General features: G+C 38.0%; 1 protein-coding gene across 4 annotated transcripts in view; it reads right to left on the bottom strand.

Moving 5' to 3' along the window:
* cdh4 (cadherin 4, type 1, R-cadherin (retinal)) overlaps positions 1 to 14,385 on the bottom strand; it is a 294,301-nt gene that overhangs the window by 69,310 nt on the left and 210,606 nt on the right. For all 4 annotated transcript variants that reach the window (XM_055183497.2, XM_055183500.2, XM_055183498.2 and 1 more), the window contains one exon: positions 882 to 1,037. In XM_055183497.2, the coding sequence (XP_055039472.2) occupies positions 882 to 1,037 (156 nt within the window). The remainder of the gene's footprint in view (positions 1 to 881; positions 1,038 to 14,385) is intronic.

Genomic DNA, 14,385 nt, shown 5'->3' with positions numbered 1-14,385 from the left:
TTTATATATTTAATATTGATTGAATAAGGTCACGTCGAAGATTAAAATCATAAGGAAATGAATGGCTAAAATCAGATTTTGATTTTTATTATCTCAGAATTTGATTATGAGACTTTATATGGTTTTTACAGACTGGGTCACATATAAAAAAATTTTTTTTGTCATAATTGGGCTGCTTTTTCTCACATATTTAGACATTTGTATCCATTTGTAATTGAACTATGGTTAGATGAGGGATGAATAGTGTTGATACCTGTCTATTATAGATATAGATATATAAACAATATCCACTCTGAATTATGTAGACAAAATAGTATTGAAATATTTGCCTGCAAACTTAATTTCTAGCAAGGTTACAACTAACCCCCCTGCCTTTTACAATGAACCCCACCTATGGAGTAAGTTGTAACGTTTGCACTTCTGTCATGTTTGGTGTAATTGTCCAAGAATGGTAAGTACTAGAAACAAACTTCATTCATTTGTAGCAGAAATGTGTGTGTTGCTTGTATAAAAATATAATTAACCAAACTCAAATATTTTTTGAATGATTGAGCCAAAACCAAAAAGCGTTAGGTTGTGCCCCGCCCCCCCCTAAACTAATTTATCATATAGCTAACAACCAAGTTTTTTTTTGGTCACAAATTATCTTTGGGGGGGGGCCTCGAAGGGATGCACCCTACATGGGGAAGACCACTGTGCTAAATGATGCCATAGAAGAACCATTTTTGGCTGTATGGTTCCATAAAGAAGAGGAATAAGGTTCTTCATCACAAGCTACGAAAGAAATGGTTGACTGAATGGTTCTTTGGGGAACCAAAAATGGTCCTTCTATGTCATCGCCGTAAAGCTCACAGGTTTTCTCCGGAGAGAGCAGCACTTACATGATAGGATGCTCTTTCCTCTCTGTCCAAAGGTTTGGTGACAGACATTTTCCCCGTCACGGGGTCGATGATGTAGACGTCACCCGGAGGCTGGTCTGCTCCCGCTCCTGTTATACTGTAGCGGATCTCAATCTCTTTGTCCTGGTCCGATCGAATCTGCAGGAAGGCACAACATGGGGAGTTTTATAGATAATCAAAGACATAAGCTTTGAAGCCATTCCTAGTGTCAATATATACGCACATGGCAAGACATAACGCATGTTAAGATCTTTATGAAATTGAACAGCAACTACCTCAAACATACAGCAATTTTTCAAAATGTCAAAAATCAATGCACACAGTCTTGTTTCACACCCATGAAATCAATATCTGCATTTACAGTAATTAACTCTTTCTCGAGCCCACCAATGCTTCCTTTGTATTCTGTAACGTTTGCATGATTTCACATATTTTATGTGCTGTGCGCAGTTTACTTTTTAATATAACAGATTTCAATCTTTAGACTTCGGTGGCGTCAGGAAATTAAAAGACGTACATTATTATGTTGGCATCAAATACTTGTTTATTAATCAAAGTCAAGGCACTGGCAGTGTTGCTCAACAAAAAGTCAATTTTATTCAGCATCAGGGATTGATGCTTGACAATTGGATGCCAAGTGAACAGGGCCATTGATCACAATGATAACACTTCTTTAGCACTCTTTGTCAGATGCCTGACAATTGCCTCGCCTGCCACACAAGCTTATCTCAAAAGGTCTCCGAATAAAGAAATCATAGATAGATAAAGGACGAAAGCACTGATTCATTTATTAAAGTGGATGTGTATATTTTTTTACAATGTTAGAATATCTGTTTTTTGTGAAAACGCAGCTACAAGTGAGCCATTTTGGAGGTAAGAAAAATTGCACAGTGCCACTTTGTAAACACCTTGAAATCAAAATGACAGTATTTGCCTTTAGTTCAAGTGCTCTGAGGTAATCGACAGCAATGAATCTCAACCTTTTTAAGGCCTTTCACTGTCTATACGAATATTTGAAATCCCCCTGAATTTGAAACAACCTAGTATATGTTAATTTAAACCATTAACTTTTAAATGTATTGAAGTAATCATGCATTTAGAGTGTAAAGACCAGACCATTGCAAATAAATGGACATCAACATTTCCATACAATTTTTAAATGTATATAGCTGTGAATGGATTTTTTACGTGATTTTTTTCTGTCTAAACCGACGTAAAGAACAGATGCATAAACAATTCTCTCATCTTCCCCCATCCATCTATTTTCTGTCTGCTGTCTTTCTATCTGGCATCATTAACCATGGCACGGCTGAATGCGATACGCATTTCCCTCTTCTGTTTCTCTGTCTCTTGCATTGAAGCAAAAAACATGTTGCAGAACCGTGGGACATTAAACATCTGGATATCAATCTGCCTGATGCTTCTGGTTTGACAGAGGATGTTTTTCACAATGGCTCTTCTCATCAACTTTTTAATAACACATTTTGTTGTGCCATGTTTAGCCTGTTTGTGTAACAAAACGCTTGTCCTATAAAACCACCACCACAACACAGTTTATCGCCTCTTTAATCTCTTGCTCATATGGGTGAATCACACATTTGAATAAAAATGGTTGCCATTACTGGAGGAATAAAACATTTGAGCAGTATAAACAACCAATATGTGTAGTTAACTTGCTTGAGGATCCCAACGTTAAGAATAAACATGAAAGGACATTGATATGTGCTGGGCCTAAAAACTATTTGGATAGCCATAAGTTGACTTAAGATCAGTGATCTTAAAGTCAGTTTTAATTGGCGTATGAAGATTTGCATTCTATTTAGGCATTTAGAGGATGCTTTTATTCAAAGTGACTTACAAAAGTGTCTAGAGAGGTAATGAAATGCAAAGATTGCAAATGCAAAGTTGAAAGTTTATTTATGATGATGGTTTCCTTCAATTCACACGTGCAGATCTTAACTCTTTCCCTGCCATTGACGAGTTATCTCATCAATTAAGAGAAAACATTTGCATACCTCAATTTATAAAAAAAACGAAGCCAAAACTTTATTTACGAATTTTAAACTCTGTATATGTTTTGATAATCGTTCTAAATCTGATCTCTAACACAAAAATGCAATTATTTCAGCTTTTTGATCCAAAATGTGTATTATTAAGGAAAAAGAGTTTATAAGCCGAGAAAAAGATATAGGGCCCTATTTTAATGATCTGAAACGCAAGTCCGAAGCGCAAAGCGCAAGTGACTTTGGGGCGGATCTTGGGCGCTGTTGCTATTTTCCCGGTGGGAGAAATAAGTCTTGCGCCGGGCGCAAATCAATAAGGGGTTGGTCTGAAGTAGGTTCATTATTCAGAGGTGTGGTTTGGGCGTAACGTCAAATAAACCAATCAGAACGCTATCCACCATTCCCTTTAAATGCAAGGGCGCAAGTTCCATGGCGGGTAGCTATTATTATGACGGATTTGACAGGCGGACGCCAGGAGCGGTTCACAGCCGAGGAGACCGACGTTCTTGTAAGAGCCGTCAAAGACAGAGAAGTTGTTTTGTATGGGGATGGGAGAAACCCGCCCAAATCAGCGTCGGTTAAACAGGCGTGAGAGGAAATAGCCGCAATTGTCTCATCAGCTGCGCCAAGCACTACAATGATGTCAGGAGACGGGGGGATCCCAAGCTTGCCAGCATAAATCGAGCACGCCGGGCACACAGGAGGACATCGCTGCGTCCACCCTCACTGCTGAAAGGGTTTGGGGGCTTTGAAATCGGACACAAGAAACGCAAGCAAGGTTCAACCCCAAAGTACACTTACAAATCAAGTTCACATACATGAAGGTTTCTTATGAAAACATTTTAATTATTATTTAGATAAAATAAACGTAATACAGGCACACAACAAACTTATGAAAATATTTTAATCGTTATTTGCATGATAATTGTTTAACGCTGCCACTCAAAATAAATAAAAACTATCACCACAATGCTCACCACAATGATTTCCCTTATCTCATGTATTAATATTTTTTATTGTAACAATTTATGATTTAATGATTTCCCTTATCTTATATTTTTTATTGTAACAATTTATGATTAGCAAAAATAACTGTTGCATCTGTGTAGATTAGATAAGCAATGCGCATTGTGCACGCTATACATTATGGTCAAGCATGCGCCCTTAAAATAGCATAATGAACCACGCGCTACGCGCCACTGACTTTAGACTAGTTTTTTTTGGTTAGTAGCGCAATTGTTTTTTGAAACTGCAAAATAGCATAAGAGATGGTTTGCGCCGGAGCACGCCTCCTTTTTTGCGCTGAACCGCCCAGGGAGCGCAAGTTCATTCCCTAGTTTGCCGACGTGCGTCTGTGGAGGGAAAAACCCGCTGTGCACCAGTGGAAAATACGAAATGATACATGCGTCACTGACAAAGTCAATTGCGCTGGGTGCAAGATAGGGCCCATAGTGTCACAGTGTAATATGAGGTTAAGGCACTGTGACTAGCCTCATACACAGCTATTATTATTACACAGCCACCATCAGGCCCGGATTGGCCATAGGGAGAACCGGGAGGATTTCCGGTGGGCCGGTCTGTTTTTTTTTGGCCACGAGGGCCGGTGTTGTCATGCCACCGGGATGACGCGTATTTGCGGGTGAGAGATGTCCCCGCCGCTTTATGCACAAGTTGATTGTGTCCCGAGTCCCGACCACTTATTGGAAGAATTCTTGCATTTAGGGTTCATTGACATCTAAAACGCATGGGAAACGCAGGACGTGCCGCTGTCTTCTGGTTTTCAAAGCGCTTACTTGAACACGAGTTTTGTTTCAGACGCGTCTATATTGATTGCGCTTGCCGGCCGCGCGTCTATATTTAAAATAAACTTGAGCGCGTCTTTTGAGTGCGCTTGCCGGCCGCGCGTCTATTATATTTTAAATAAACTTGATCGCGTCTTTTGAGTGCGCTTGCCGGCCGCGCGTCTATATTTTAAATAAACTTGAGCGCGTCTTTTGAGTGCGCTTGCCGGCCGCGCGTCTATTATATTTTAAATAAACTTGAGCGCGTCTTTTGAGTGCGCTTGCCGGCCGCGCGTCTATTATATTTTAAATAAACTTGATCGCGTCTTTTGAGTGCGCTTGCCGGCCGCGCGTCTATTATATTTTAAATAAACTTGAGCGCGTCTTAATACAAACGGGCTGGCCTCTAAACGTATTTTTTTATCCAAGTCATAGATGAATTCTCTATGAATAGTCATTATTCATCGTTTATTGCAAGAGGAACAAAAATCTATTTGATGCAAAACTCATTAGTTTCAAAAGTATATCCATGATGTTTTCTGTTTTTTAACACAATGTAGGCCTACGTTGTAGGCCTAAGTACTAAAAAAAATATACAGATTATTTCCATTTGTTTCCAATGCATAGGCCTACTTGATAAATCTTGCTTGTGTATTGTATATCAGGGGTTTCCAAACGTTATCAACCCAACAGTTAATCTCAAGACTCATCATTTTTTAGAAATAGAAATATAGAGGAAAATACAAACACATTTGTTTCCTTTAGTTTTTGAATAAGTTTACTTTAGTAATATTATGGTCTTATGGTAGGGCTGCATAATTATGGCAAAAATTGTAATTGTTTACTGCATTTGCACGGAATATGAAATTATATATTTGAAAAATACAGTGAATTGCAAGGCTGCAGAGAACAGTGCACTACTGCAGACTTATACTACTGAGGGTTTAAAGATATTATTTTAATAGTCAGTCGTGAACTAAAGTGGGCCGGTCTAAGGCATGAAAATCCAGGGCTGAAAATGAGTCCCACTCCGGCCCTGGCCACCATTAACACCAAGAACGATTTGAATGCCGGCATTTAATGTATACACGGATCTGTGTAGTGGTGTAGTGTATTGTGCATCTGAGTTTAATGTTTTATGTTGTTTATCACTGTTTGTTACTTTCCAAACAAAACTACATTTGCCATAAAACATTGAAATAACCACATGCATATTCTTTATCAACTATCATTTATTGGGCAATAAACATGCGTACAAAGATTACAAACACTCACCAGTTTCCATTTTCCAGAACCAAACTTGTGCAACATATACCTGCCCTGCGTTCCAGTTCATTTTTTATGACCTTCCCTCGCTAACTTCCCTCAGTCTCGTTCACTCGGATGTACGTAATTGCTTACGTTGTACGAGTGCCCACTACTGCTGAAACACTTGAAGTAGGTTCAAATGGATCACCCTAAGCCCTTGTTCACATGGAGCCATGCGCAAAACGCGAGTTGCTGAAGTGACGTCACAATTGTGATGCATTGTGGGATATGAAGCTGCCTGGAGTGTACATATGAAGTAGACTCGCTCCCTCTGTCAAAATCGAGGGAGCGAGGGTTTGTCCATACAAACTTCCCTAGTTCACTTGACAAAGTGGAACGCACTTCAAAATGGCGACAGGGATTCCCCCGAGGGAATCAAATAATTTAAATTTATTTAACAAATAATTGAAACAAACTTTTTAATTATGCACATTTTTGTCATTAAAGGAATAGTCTACTCATTTTCAATATTAAACTATGCTATTACCTTAACTAAGAAGAGTTGATACATCCCTCTATCATCTGTGTGCGTGCACGTAAGCGCTGGAGCGCGCTGCGACGCTTCGATAGCATTTAGCTTAGCCCCATTCATTCACTGGTACCATTTAGAGATAGTTAGTATAGAAGTAACCAAACACATCAACGTTTTTCCTATTTAAGACGAGTAGTTATACGAGCAAGTTTGGTGGTACAAAATAAAACGTAGCGCTTTTCTAAGCGGATTTAAAAGAGGAACTATATTGTATGGGGTAATAGCACTTTTGGGAGAGGGAGGGTGTTACTGCGCCGAGTCGAAGTACTCCCATAAGTGCTATTACGCCATACAATATAGTTCCTCTTTTAAATCCGCTTAGAAAAGCGATACGTTTTATTTTGTACCACCAAACTTGCTCGTATAACTACTCGTCTTAAATAGGAAAAACGTTGATGTGTTTGGTCACTTCTAACTTTATCTCTGTTTGGTACCATTGAATGAATGGGGCTAAGCTAAATGCTATCGAAGTGTCGCAGCGCACTCCAGCGCTTACGTGCACGCATACAGATGACAGAGGGATGTATCAACAATTCTTAGTTAAGGTAATAACATAGTTTAATATTGAAAATGAGTAGACTATTCCTTTAAATCTGTCTATAAACAAAACATAGACAAAATGGTAGTGTTATTAGTCAGAAGGATTGAATGTTTTTTAAACTTTTACAATAAAACTGACCCGAGTTCACCTACACTGGTCATTTGTGATCAACTCCCCCTAGTGGTGACCCGTCAGATTTTCGACACTTTTCGAAACAGTTATGATGTAATGAAGCCTCGTTTGCTAAAATCACGTGACTTTAAAACAAGCTCTGAACCAATGATTCAAAACAAAAGATTTGTAAATGTTTCGAAGCCTCATGAAGCGTGCTTTGAAATCGTCCATCACTAATTTTTACACCGCGTGTTGGCGATTATTACCACTTGTGTCATTAATAAATCACCCTTCACCTGAATCCAAGCGGCTTCTGTGTCACTTTTGCCTCCTATCCCCCCAGTCAAATCCTAACAGATAGGATGAAACTTTTGTTTGAAAGCATAGGGTCTGTTTTTCATTTGATATATTTGTATGTTTATATATTTTTTGAATTAATTTTTCCTGGAAGGCATTTTGTTAAAATCACAACTAAAAAAAAAAGGCTGGCGGGGAATGAGTTCCCATCAATTATGAAAATGTTCAGTAAATATTTGAAAACTATTATAATTTCAAACACATCAGAGATTTTCTTTTGTGAATTCTTTTGCTTCAAATATGACATTTCTTTGCAAAAATGCCACTTGGCTTGATATTTTTTAAAACAATGCAAGGCATTCATAAACTGGGTGTCCAAATAGTTTGAGGGCCCTTTATTCTTCTATTGTTTGCTTGCTTGTTTACACATTCCACTCTACACTTTCATACCTAGCCTTACAAATTTTGTATACGCACGTCTGAGAAATGAAGGCAAAGTGGAGCTATCTTTCAGCGGAGATGAGAGTTTATGCACCCACATAACAATCTCCACTTTCGAGCAAGGGAGCACTTCACGAAATATCACCAGATTCATAATTATGACCACATTTCCGCGTGTCACTGGGCTTTGCGGTGCGCGAGACATTTGATGTGAGGGGATTTTGTGCTGAAGCAACCAAATGTAAACCCTGATGCGTTTGAGTCACGGGATATAAACCCGTACCCCGCCTACCCATTTCGTGAGCCGGGGGTCTGGCAACCATGCGTGAAAGTGAAATGACTGGTGAGCGCGCCAGAGTCCTTTTTTGCATAACATATTCTGCAGTCGGAGCGTGATGGTTTTCTCTTCATTTCCCTCAGACACATTAAACTCCCACATATGACCTTTCGGTGCAATTTCGGAACGTCGTTTGCTTTGCTTTGGTAAAGTTCTCTTTCTATTAAGGCAGCAGCTAGAATCACCTATAAGAGATACATTGCTCACGACATTACTGTATGAATCCATATATTGGTTTGATAATGAAGCTGGCTCCTGGTAGCTTTCAGTATATTCGCTCCACATTTTAAGGTTCTTATAGACAAAAGGCCGAAATCAAAGTTCACAAGCTTTTGATCTTACAGCTTTTCCTATCACGTCTGAAGTCAATGAAATATTCCTTTGTATTTTGAAAAGAACATGTCGGATACATATCAATTTAAAGCACAAAGGAGACTGGAAATGTCTTTTCGTTCGGAAAAATAACATAGCGCAGCATCCTCCTTGCAAACATTTGAAAAATGAATGGCTTTCTGGGAGGCTGACAGGTAAGAGATTGGTATGTGGGCTACATTGCATGGATCAAAGAGAGTTTTTCTGCTCAATAATTCAGCAGTCGTGGTGGTGTGCCATGAACACACACACCTAGAATATCCTCCTTTTCCTGTTTAGATGAATCATATTCTCCCGTCGTTCACCGCTCGAGCCATCCCAATGACACATCTGTTCAAATATCCCAGAGGGAAAGAGGTAAGATCCCTTGTACATTTAAAAGTCTTTTTAAAATTCCTCCCATGGGCCACCTAGGAGGATATGTCACTTTGCCAACCCCTGGATTCCCAGCTTCCTGTTTAATGAACACTCTTTATGTTATTAAATCGAATAAATGAGGTTGTGTGCCCCTGTTACGTCTCTTGGGCTTCACTGAGACATCTGAATAGAGAGGAAATGACAAAAAGGTATTTTTTTTTAAACTTTCCCTTACACTTGTTGGCAAGTACAGGGTGAAAAGTGGAACCTGGCTAGCGTGTTAGAAACGGTTTGTTACAGAAATACCATGTTAGAAATAAATGTATCAACGTCTGCTTTATTCAGGGTCTGGGTGAGTTTGTATCAGCGCTTCTTTCAAATGCTTTTATCCAAAGTGACGGGGCGGTCAGACTAGATGTTAGTTATGCAAATATTTTTCGGACGCTACTGCGAATATGGGGGCGGTGCACTTTGTCCATCTTTGCTTTTTTGTTGAGAGAGGTCAAACTGTGGCGTACAGGTTTTCTATTGGTCGAATTCGCAGGTCAAAGTTCACCAGACTTGAACATTGGTACGCAGCAAAATGTGAAATATAATTTCCGGTCTGACGCATCCAGGTGATTCTCGCGAAATTAGACTTATGAGGTGTCATGAAACATTTTGATAAAAAAAGTAAATGCAAAGTAAGAGTATCAAAATAAGAAGCATACAGTTACAAACATCTCTTCACGTACTATTTTGCACATGATTTCAAATGACATCATCCAAACCAATTTTGTTGTTTTTCCACATTTAAGGGAAAAATTTTCATTACCGCAACGTGTCCATGACTGGATTTGGGTTCTTTGACATGGAAATATTTATTTAAAAAAATTCTAAAACAATAAAAAGCTTCAGTGCATATTATACTATAAACATTTACAGTAAAGAAACATGTGGTATTTGGTGATCATTGGTAAATGTAGAGACAATAATCAGGAATATAAATGTGTACAAGAAAGATTTTCTCATCCTCCGCAACAATTTTCAATCATTGTTTAAGCCCTCAAGGAACTAACATTTTCACACAAAAAAAATTGTTGGAAGGGACATAATTGACTGTGACACTCAAGATGGCTACCAGGTAAGCAGTTCTTTTTTTTTTTCTCTCCAGATAAAATTGAAATTTTGTTTGTCATAGTACCTAGACAACTTTTTAGTTCTCATTACCGAAACATGAATTTGTAAATGCATATATTTAATGTAATATCATGTTGCGGTAATGATACTTTTTTATAATGATAATCTAAAAAAATGTAATAATTTTATAGGAAATATTTTTTAAAACCTTTAAAAATAATGATTATAGTAAGTTCAGACCTTAATCTTATATGTGCAAAAAAAAATGGCTTCAAGGGCTTATTAAAAATTCTGATGCTGGACACAGATTTCGTGAGAATCACCCATCCGTTTGAATGCAATAGAACGAAAAGCATAGTGTGTCCTTTACAATGCATTTGATGTATACATTTAAATCAGTTAAATGTGCATTCCCTGGGATTCGAACCCATGGCCCTAGTGATGCCAGTGGCATGCTCTACCAGCTACAAGGATGTCATTATGTTCTGGGAATGCTAAAAATACAATTGAATTCTTTTTGCATCAGAGCCCGAATCCTTCATTAGCTTTTCTCTGCACTGCTGTTTTGTTTTTCATTTTGTGCTTTGGCATAATGAAAGAGACAATGTTAAAATTCTAAATGAATTATTAATTTCACGTTATGTATCGTTATTCACATGTGTGACCAGCAATGTATGAAAAGATAAATAGAGAGAGGGAATAAAAACAACACAAAAGACCTTTTGGAGCTCATTGAGATGCACAGCTGAAGCCCAAAAAGTGTATTTCTTTTCTACGGGCCTCTCTGGACCGCTACTCAAGCATCTTGATGGCCCTGTTTTATTTTTTGCCATCAGGAATGGCTTTTTTATTTTATAGTATTGCACTCTACCATTTACGACTTCTTATTGGCTTCTCACTGTCAGCTCCTCCTATGAGGACCTGAGGCATTCACCCAGGCGATAAGAGTCAAGAGCTTTGTGAGATGGCTGATGAGACGATCAACAGGTTCAGTCTGATGAGCGTATAGCTGTGTGCTCTTACCTACAGGCTAACTTGAGCATCCAAATGATATCTTCGATTGCTGAAACACTCGTAAAAATTTCAGATGGTCAGATTTCAGTCGCTGCGACTAATAAAAAAAGACTGAGGTTACATCTGCCATTAATTAATTGTGAAACATGTCGATTGCAGTACTTAGTATTTAATTCAGGTGTGTGCATCAAAATGTTGTATGTTAATCTTTTTTTTTTTTTTTGCAGCCAACAAGCATTGATATGAATGCAGTGGTGGATAAGAGGTGTTTGAGTTAATCCCAAGGACTATGCCTTAAAAATGCTGGATTGTTTTCAATCCATGGTTATGTAAAATATGGACAAGCCCAACAGTTGGTTCAAATTTACCTTAAAAATGTAAAAATTTTCCCAACCATAAGTTGAAAACAATCCCATTTTTAGAGTCTATCAACACAAAATGAAGGTAACACACACTTTAAATTCTCCTGGGTCATTTTTAACCAATGCTGGGTCAATATGGGACAGAAAAGGGGTTATTTCAACACAGCGCTCGGTTGTTTTATGGTTGAGTTAAAGGAAAACACCACTGTTTTTCACAATTTTACTATATTCTTACCTCAACTTAGATGAATTAATACATAATACATCTTTTTTCAATGTGTGCAATTAATCTTTTCACAGTGCATCGAGAATGTGTTAGCATTTAGCCTAGCACCATTCGTTCCTTAGGATCCAAACAGGACTGAATTTAGATTTTAGGAAAAAAAAATTATTTAAAGACATGAGTAGTTACACGAGAAAGTATGGTAGCACAAAATAAAACGTGGGGATTTTTTAAGCGGATAAAAATAAAAACTATATTGTATGGCGAAAGAGCACTTAGTTTGCAGAACTTTGACCTTGGGCGCAGTAATATCTTCCGCCATACAATATAGTTCTCACGTTTTATTCACTTAGAAAATCACCAGGTTTTATTTTGTACCACCATACTTACTCGTGTAACTACTCATGTAACAGTCTTTAAATAGGGAAAACATGGAAGTGTTTGGTGGTTCTAAATTCATCCCTGTTTGGATCCTAAGGAATAAATGGGGCTAGGCTAAATGCTAACACACTCACGACGTGCTGTACAAAGATTAACTGCATGCATTATAAAAAGGAAAGGTATGTATTAATTCGTATAAGCTGAGGTAAGAACATATTAAAATATTGAAAAAGGTGGTGTTTTCCTTTAACAACAACACAGCATAGGTTTATTTATAACCCAGGAAAAAAGACAGTGATAGTAGAGTGTTAAGATTGAACAGAAAATCTATTTAGTATATTAATATAGAACTAATTGAATTTATTTAATGCATTAATTGATGTTCATTGCACTATGCTGATTTGCTTACCTTAAAACAGTTTTTGTAAAACGGACAAGGATGAAAAATGAAGGGAGATGGCAAGATGAAATAATATGTAATTCATATTTTATAATAAATAATAATACAATATTTAATACATGTTTATAAATAAAGATGTGACATAGTTTATCTGGTTTTTTTTGTTCTGTTTTTTTTTGCAAGTAGAAGTTCTGAATGGCTGGTAACTTTCAAAATTAGCAGCCATATTGGCTGGCGAGTTAAAAAGTTCATTTGAACCCTGATTACAATATACTGAAAACATAATCACCACCTTCCCACCACTGCTGTGTTTATATTTAATACTGCTACTGTCCGTCATGCACCTGCCATTAAGATTTCATTTGTGATAACCCCAATGAGTCACTCATGTTACCTTTGCTTTGAGCTGGCAACTCAAGCCGGGGGCCAGGAAGCAGGATTTAAAGTATTCAAAGCTTTACAAAGTGACTAACTACAAAGTGGTCTGCTTTTAATTCATATGTGAGTTTGTGGGCGTACGCGTGTCTATATGAAAGCTCTCTGATTACATATTGTGTTGGAGTGATCACTCTCAATAACTCACTATGCGAGCCATTGCCCTGTTATATAGAGACCAGGGCCGCTGTTTAGCTTCATTGTCTTCTGTCCAATACTCCCATAGACACACAGTTACTATTCACAATGATGAATCATCTTTCTGCCAGCATGCTAACGGATGAGCAATGCACCAAAAAGAGAAAAGTAAGGAACCATTCCGGAGGATTTATTGTGAAAAGAGAGTGGCTGAAAATGTTCAGTGTAACGGTTTGAAACTTATTGCTAAGGCAGTCCATTTAAGATGCTTTGGGAAACGCGCATTTAGAAGATTAGTCACATCCTTTAAGATCAAGGTTTAAAGCTATAAACCTTTCTTTACCTCTTTATGCAACCAAAACCTGACACCCTTTTAACAAATGACCCGAACGTATTGCTTCCAGAAGTGTCAATCGAATCATTCATTCCTCTATAAATTTGACAGACGCCTACTTCTGTCAGTCTTCTGACTGTCTAAATGATAGTTTCTTATGTTAACATCAAGGTGATAACCCAACACACATTTCTTTCGCTTCTCAGGGCATTCTGTCACATTTTATTCAAGTACAAAGCATCTTTTCAAAGCTCTGTCAGGAATAATGGAGGTTCTGTCTCAATGATGGACAAATGTAAATGCTGAGATGAACCATTCGAGCAGGCCAAAGATGGAGAAAGAAGACGATTCACGATTGTATTGTGGTAACATGAAACAAACATTTAGGGGCTGTTTACACTTGGTATTAAGATGTGTTTTCGTCGATCGGATCACAAGTGGACGAGAGAGACACATCACATTTACACCTGTTATTTAAATCTGTCTCTTTTGTCCACTTTTGACCGCTTCTGTCCTGAATATTGTGAGGGGATGGTCTGTCCAGAAGGTGGGCGAGTCTCTCTGTTGTCATTTAAACGCGAGTGGGAGTAATGACAAGTTTATATGGATGCAAACTAATATTATGTCGGAGTCTGCTGCTTTTGTTGTAAGTAAACATGCTGCACAGTGTTTTGTTTGTGTATATGTTAGAGCTTTCTCTGAATTTTTAGCGCAATTGATGAAATAAGATCGCACAACTTTCACACGCTTGCAAAATGAAACTGCGGAGATCAGCTGCTTTAGTTTTATCAATGAAAGGCTAAAAATAGCGCTGTACACCGTGTGCTCGCGCCAGAAGTCAGAAAAGTTGTAAAACATTGTGTTCAGTACCTCAGATTAGATAAATGGGCGGAGAGAAGGCGGTCGCATGTGGCTGTTCAAACCCATTCAACCACATGTGCGTTTACACTACAAAAGCAATCCGATCGAAAGTGTTTTCGACTACCTCTGAATGTGG

Source organism: Misgurnus anguillicaudatus, chromosome 14, assembly GCF_027580225.2.
Source record: "Misgurnus anguillicaudatus chromosome 14, ASM2758022v2, whole genome shotgun sequence".
Taxonomy (NCBI): Eukaryota; Metazoa; Chordata; class Actinopteri; order Cypriniformes; family Cobitidae; genus Misgurnus; species Misgurnus anguillicaudatus.
Note: the sequence above shows the minus strand (reverse complement) of the source record. Positions and strands in the feature narration are given on the sequence as shown.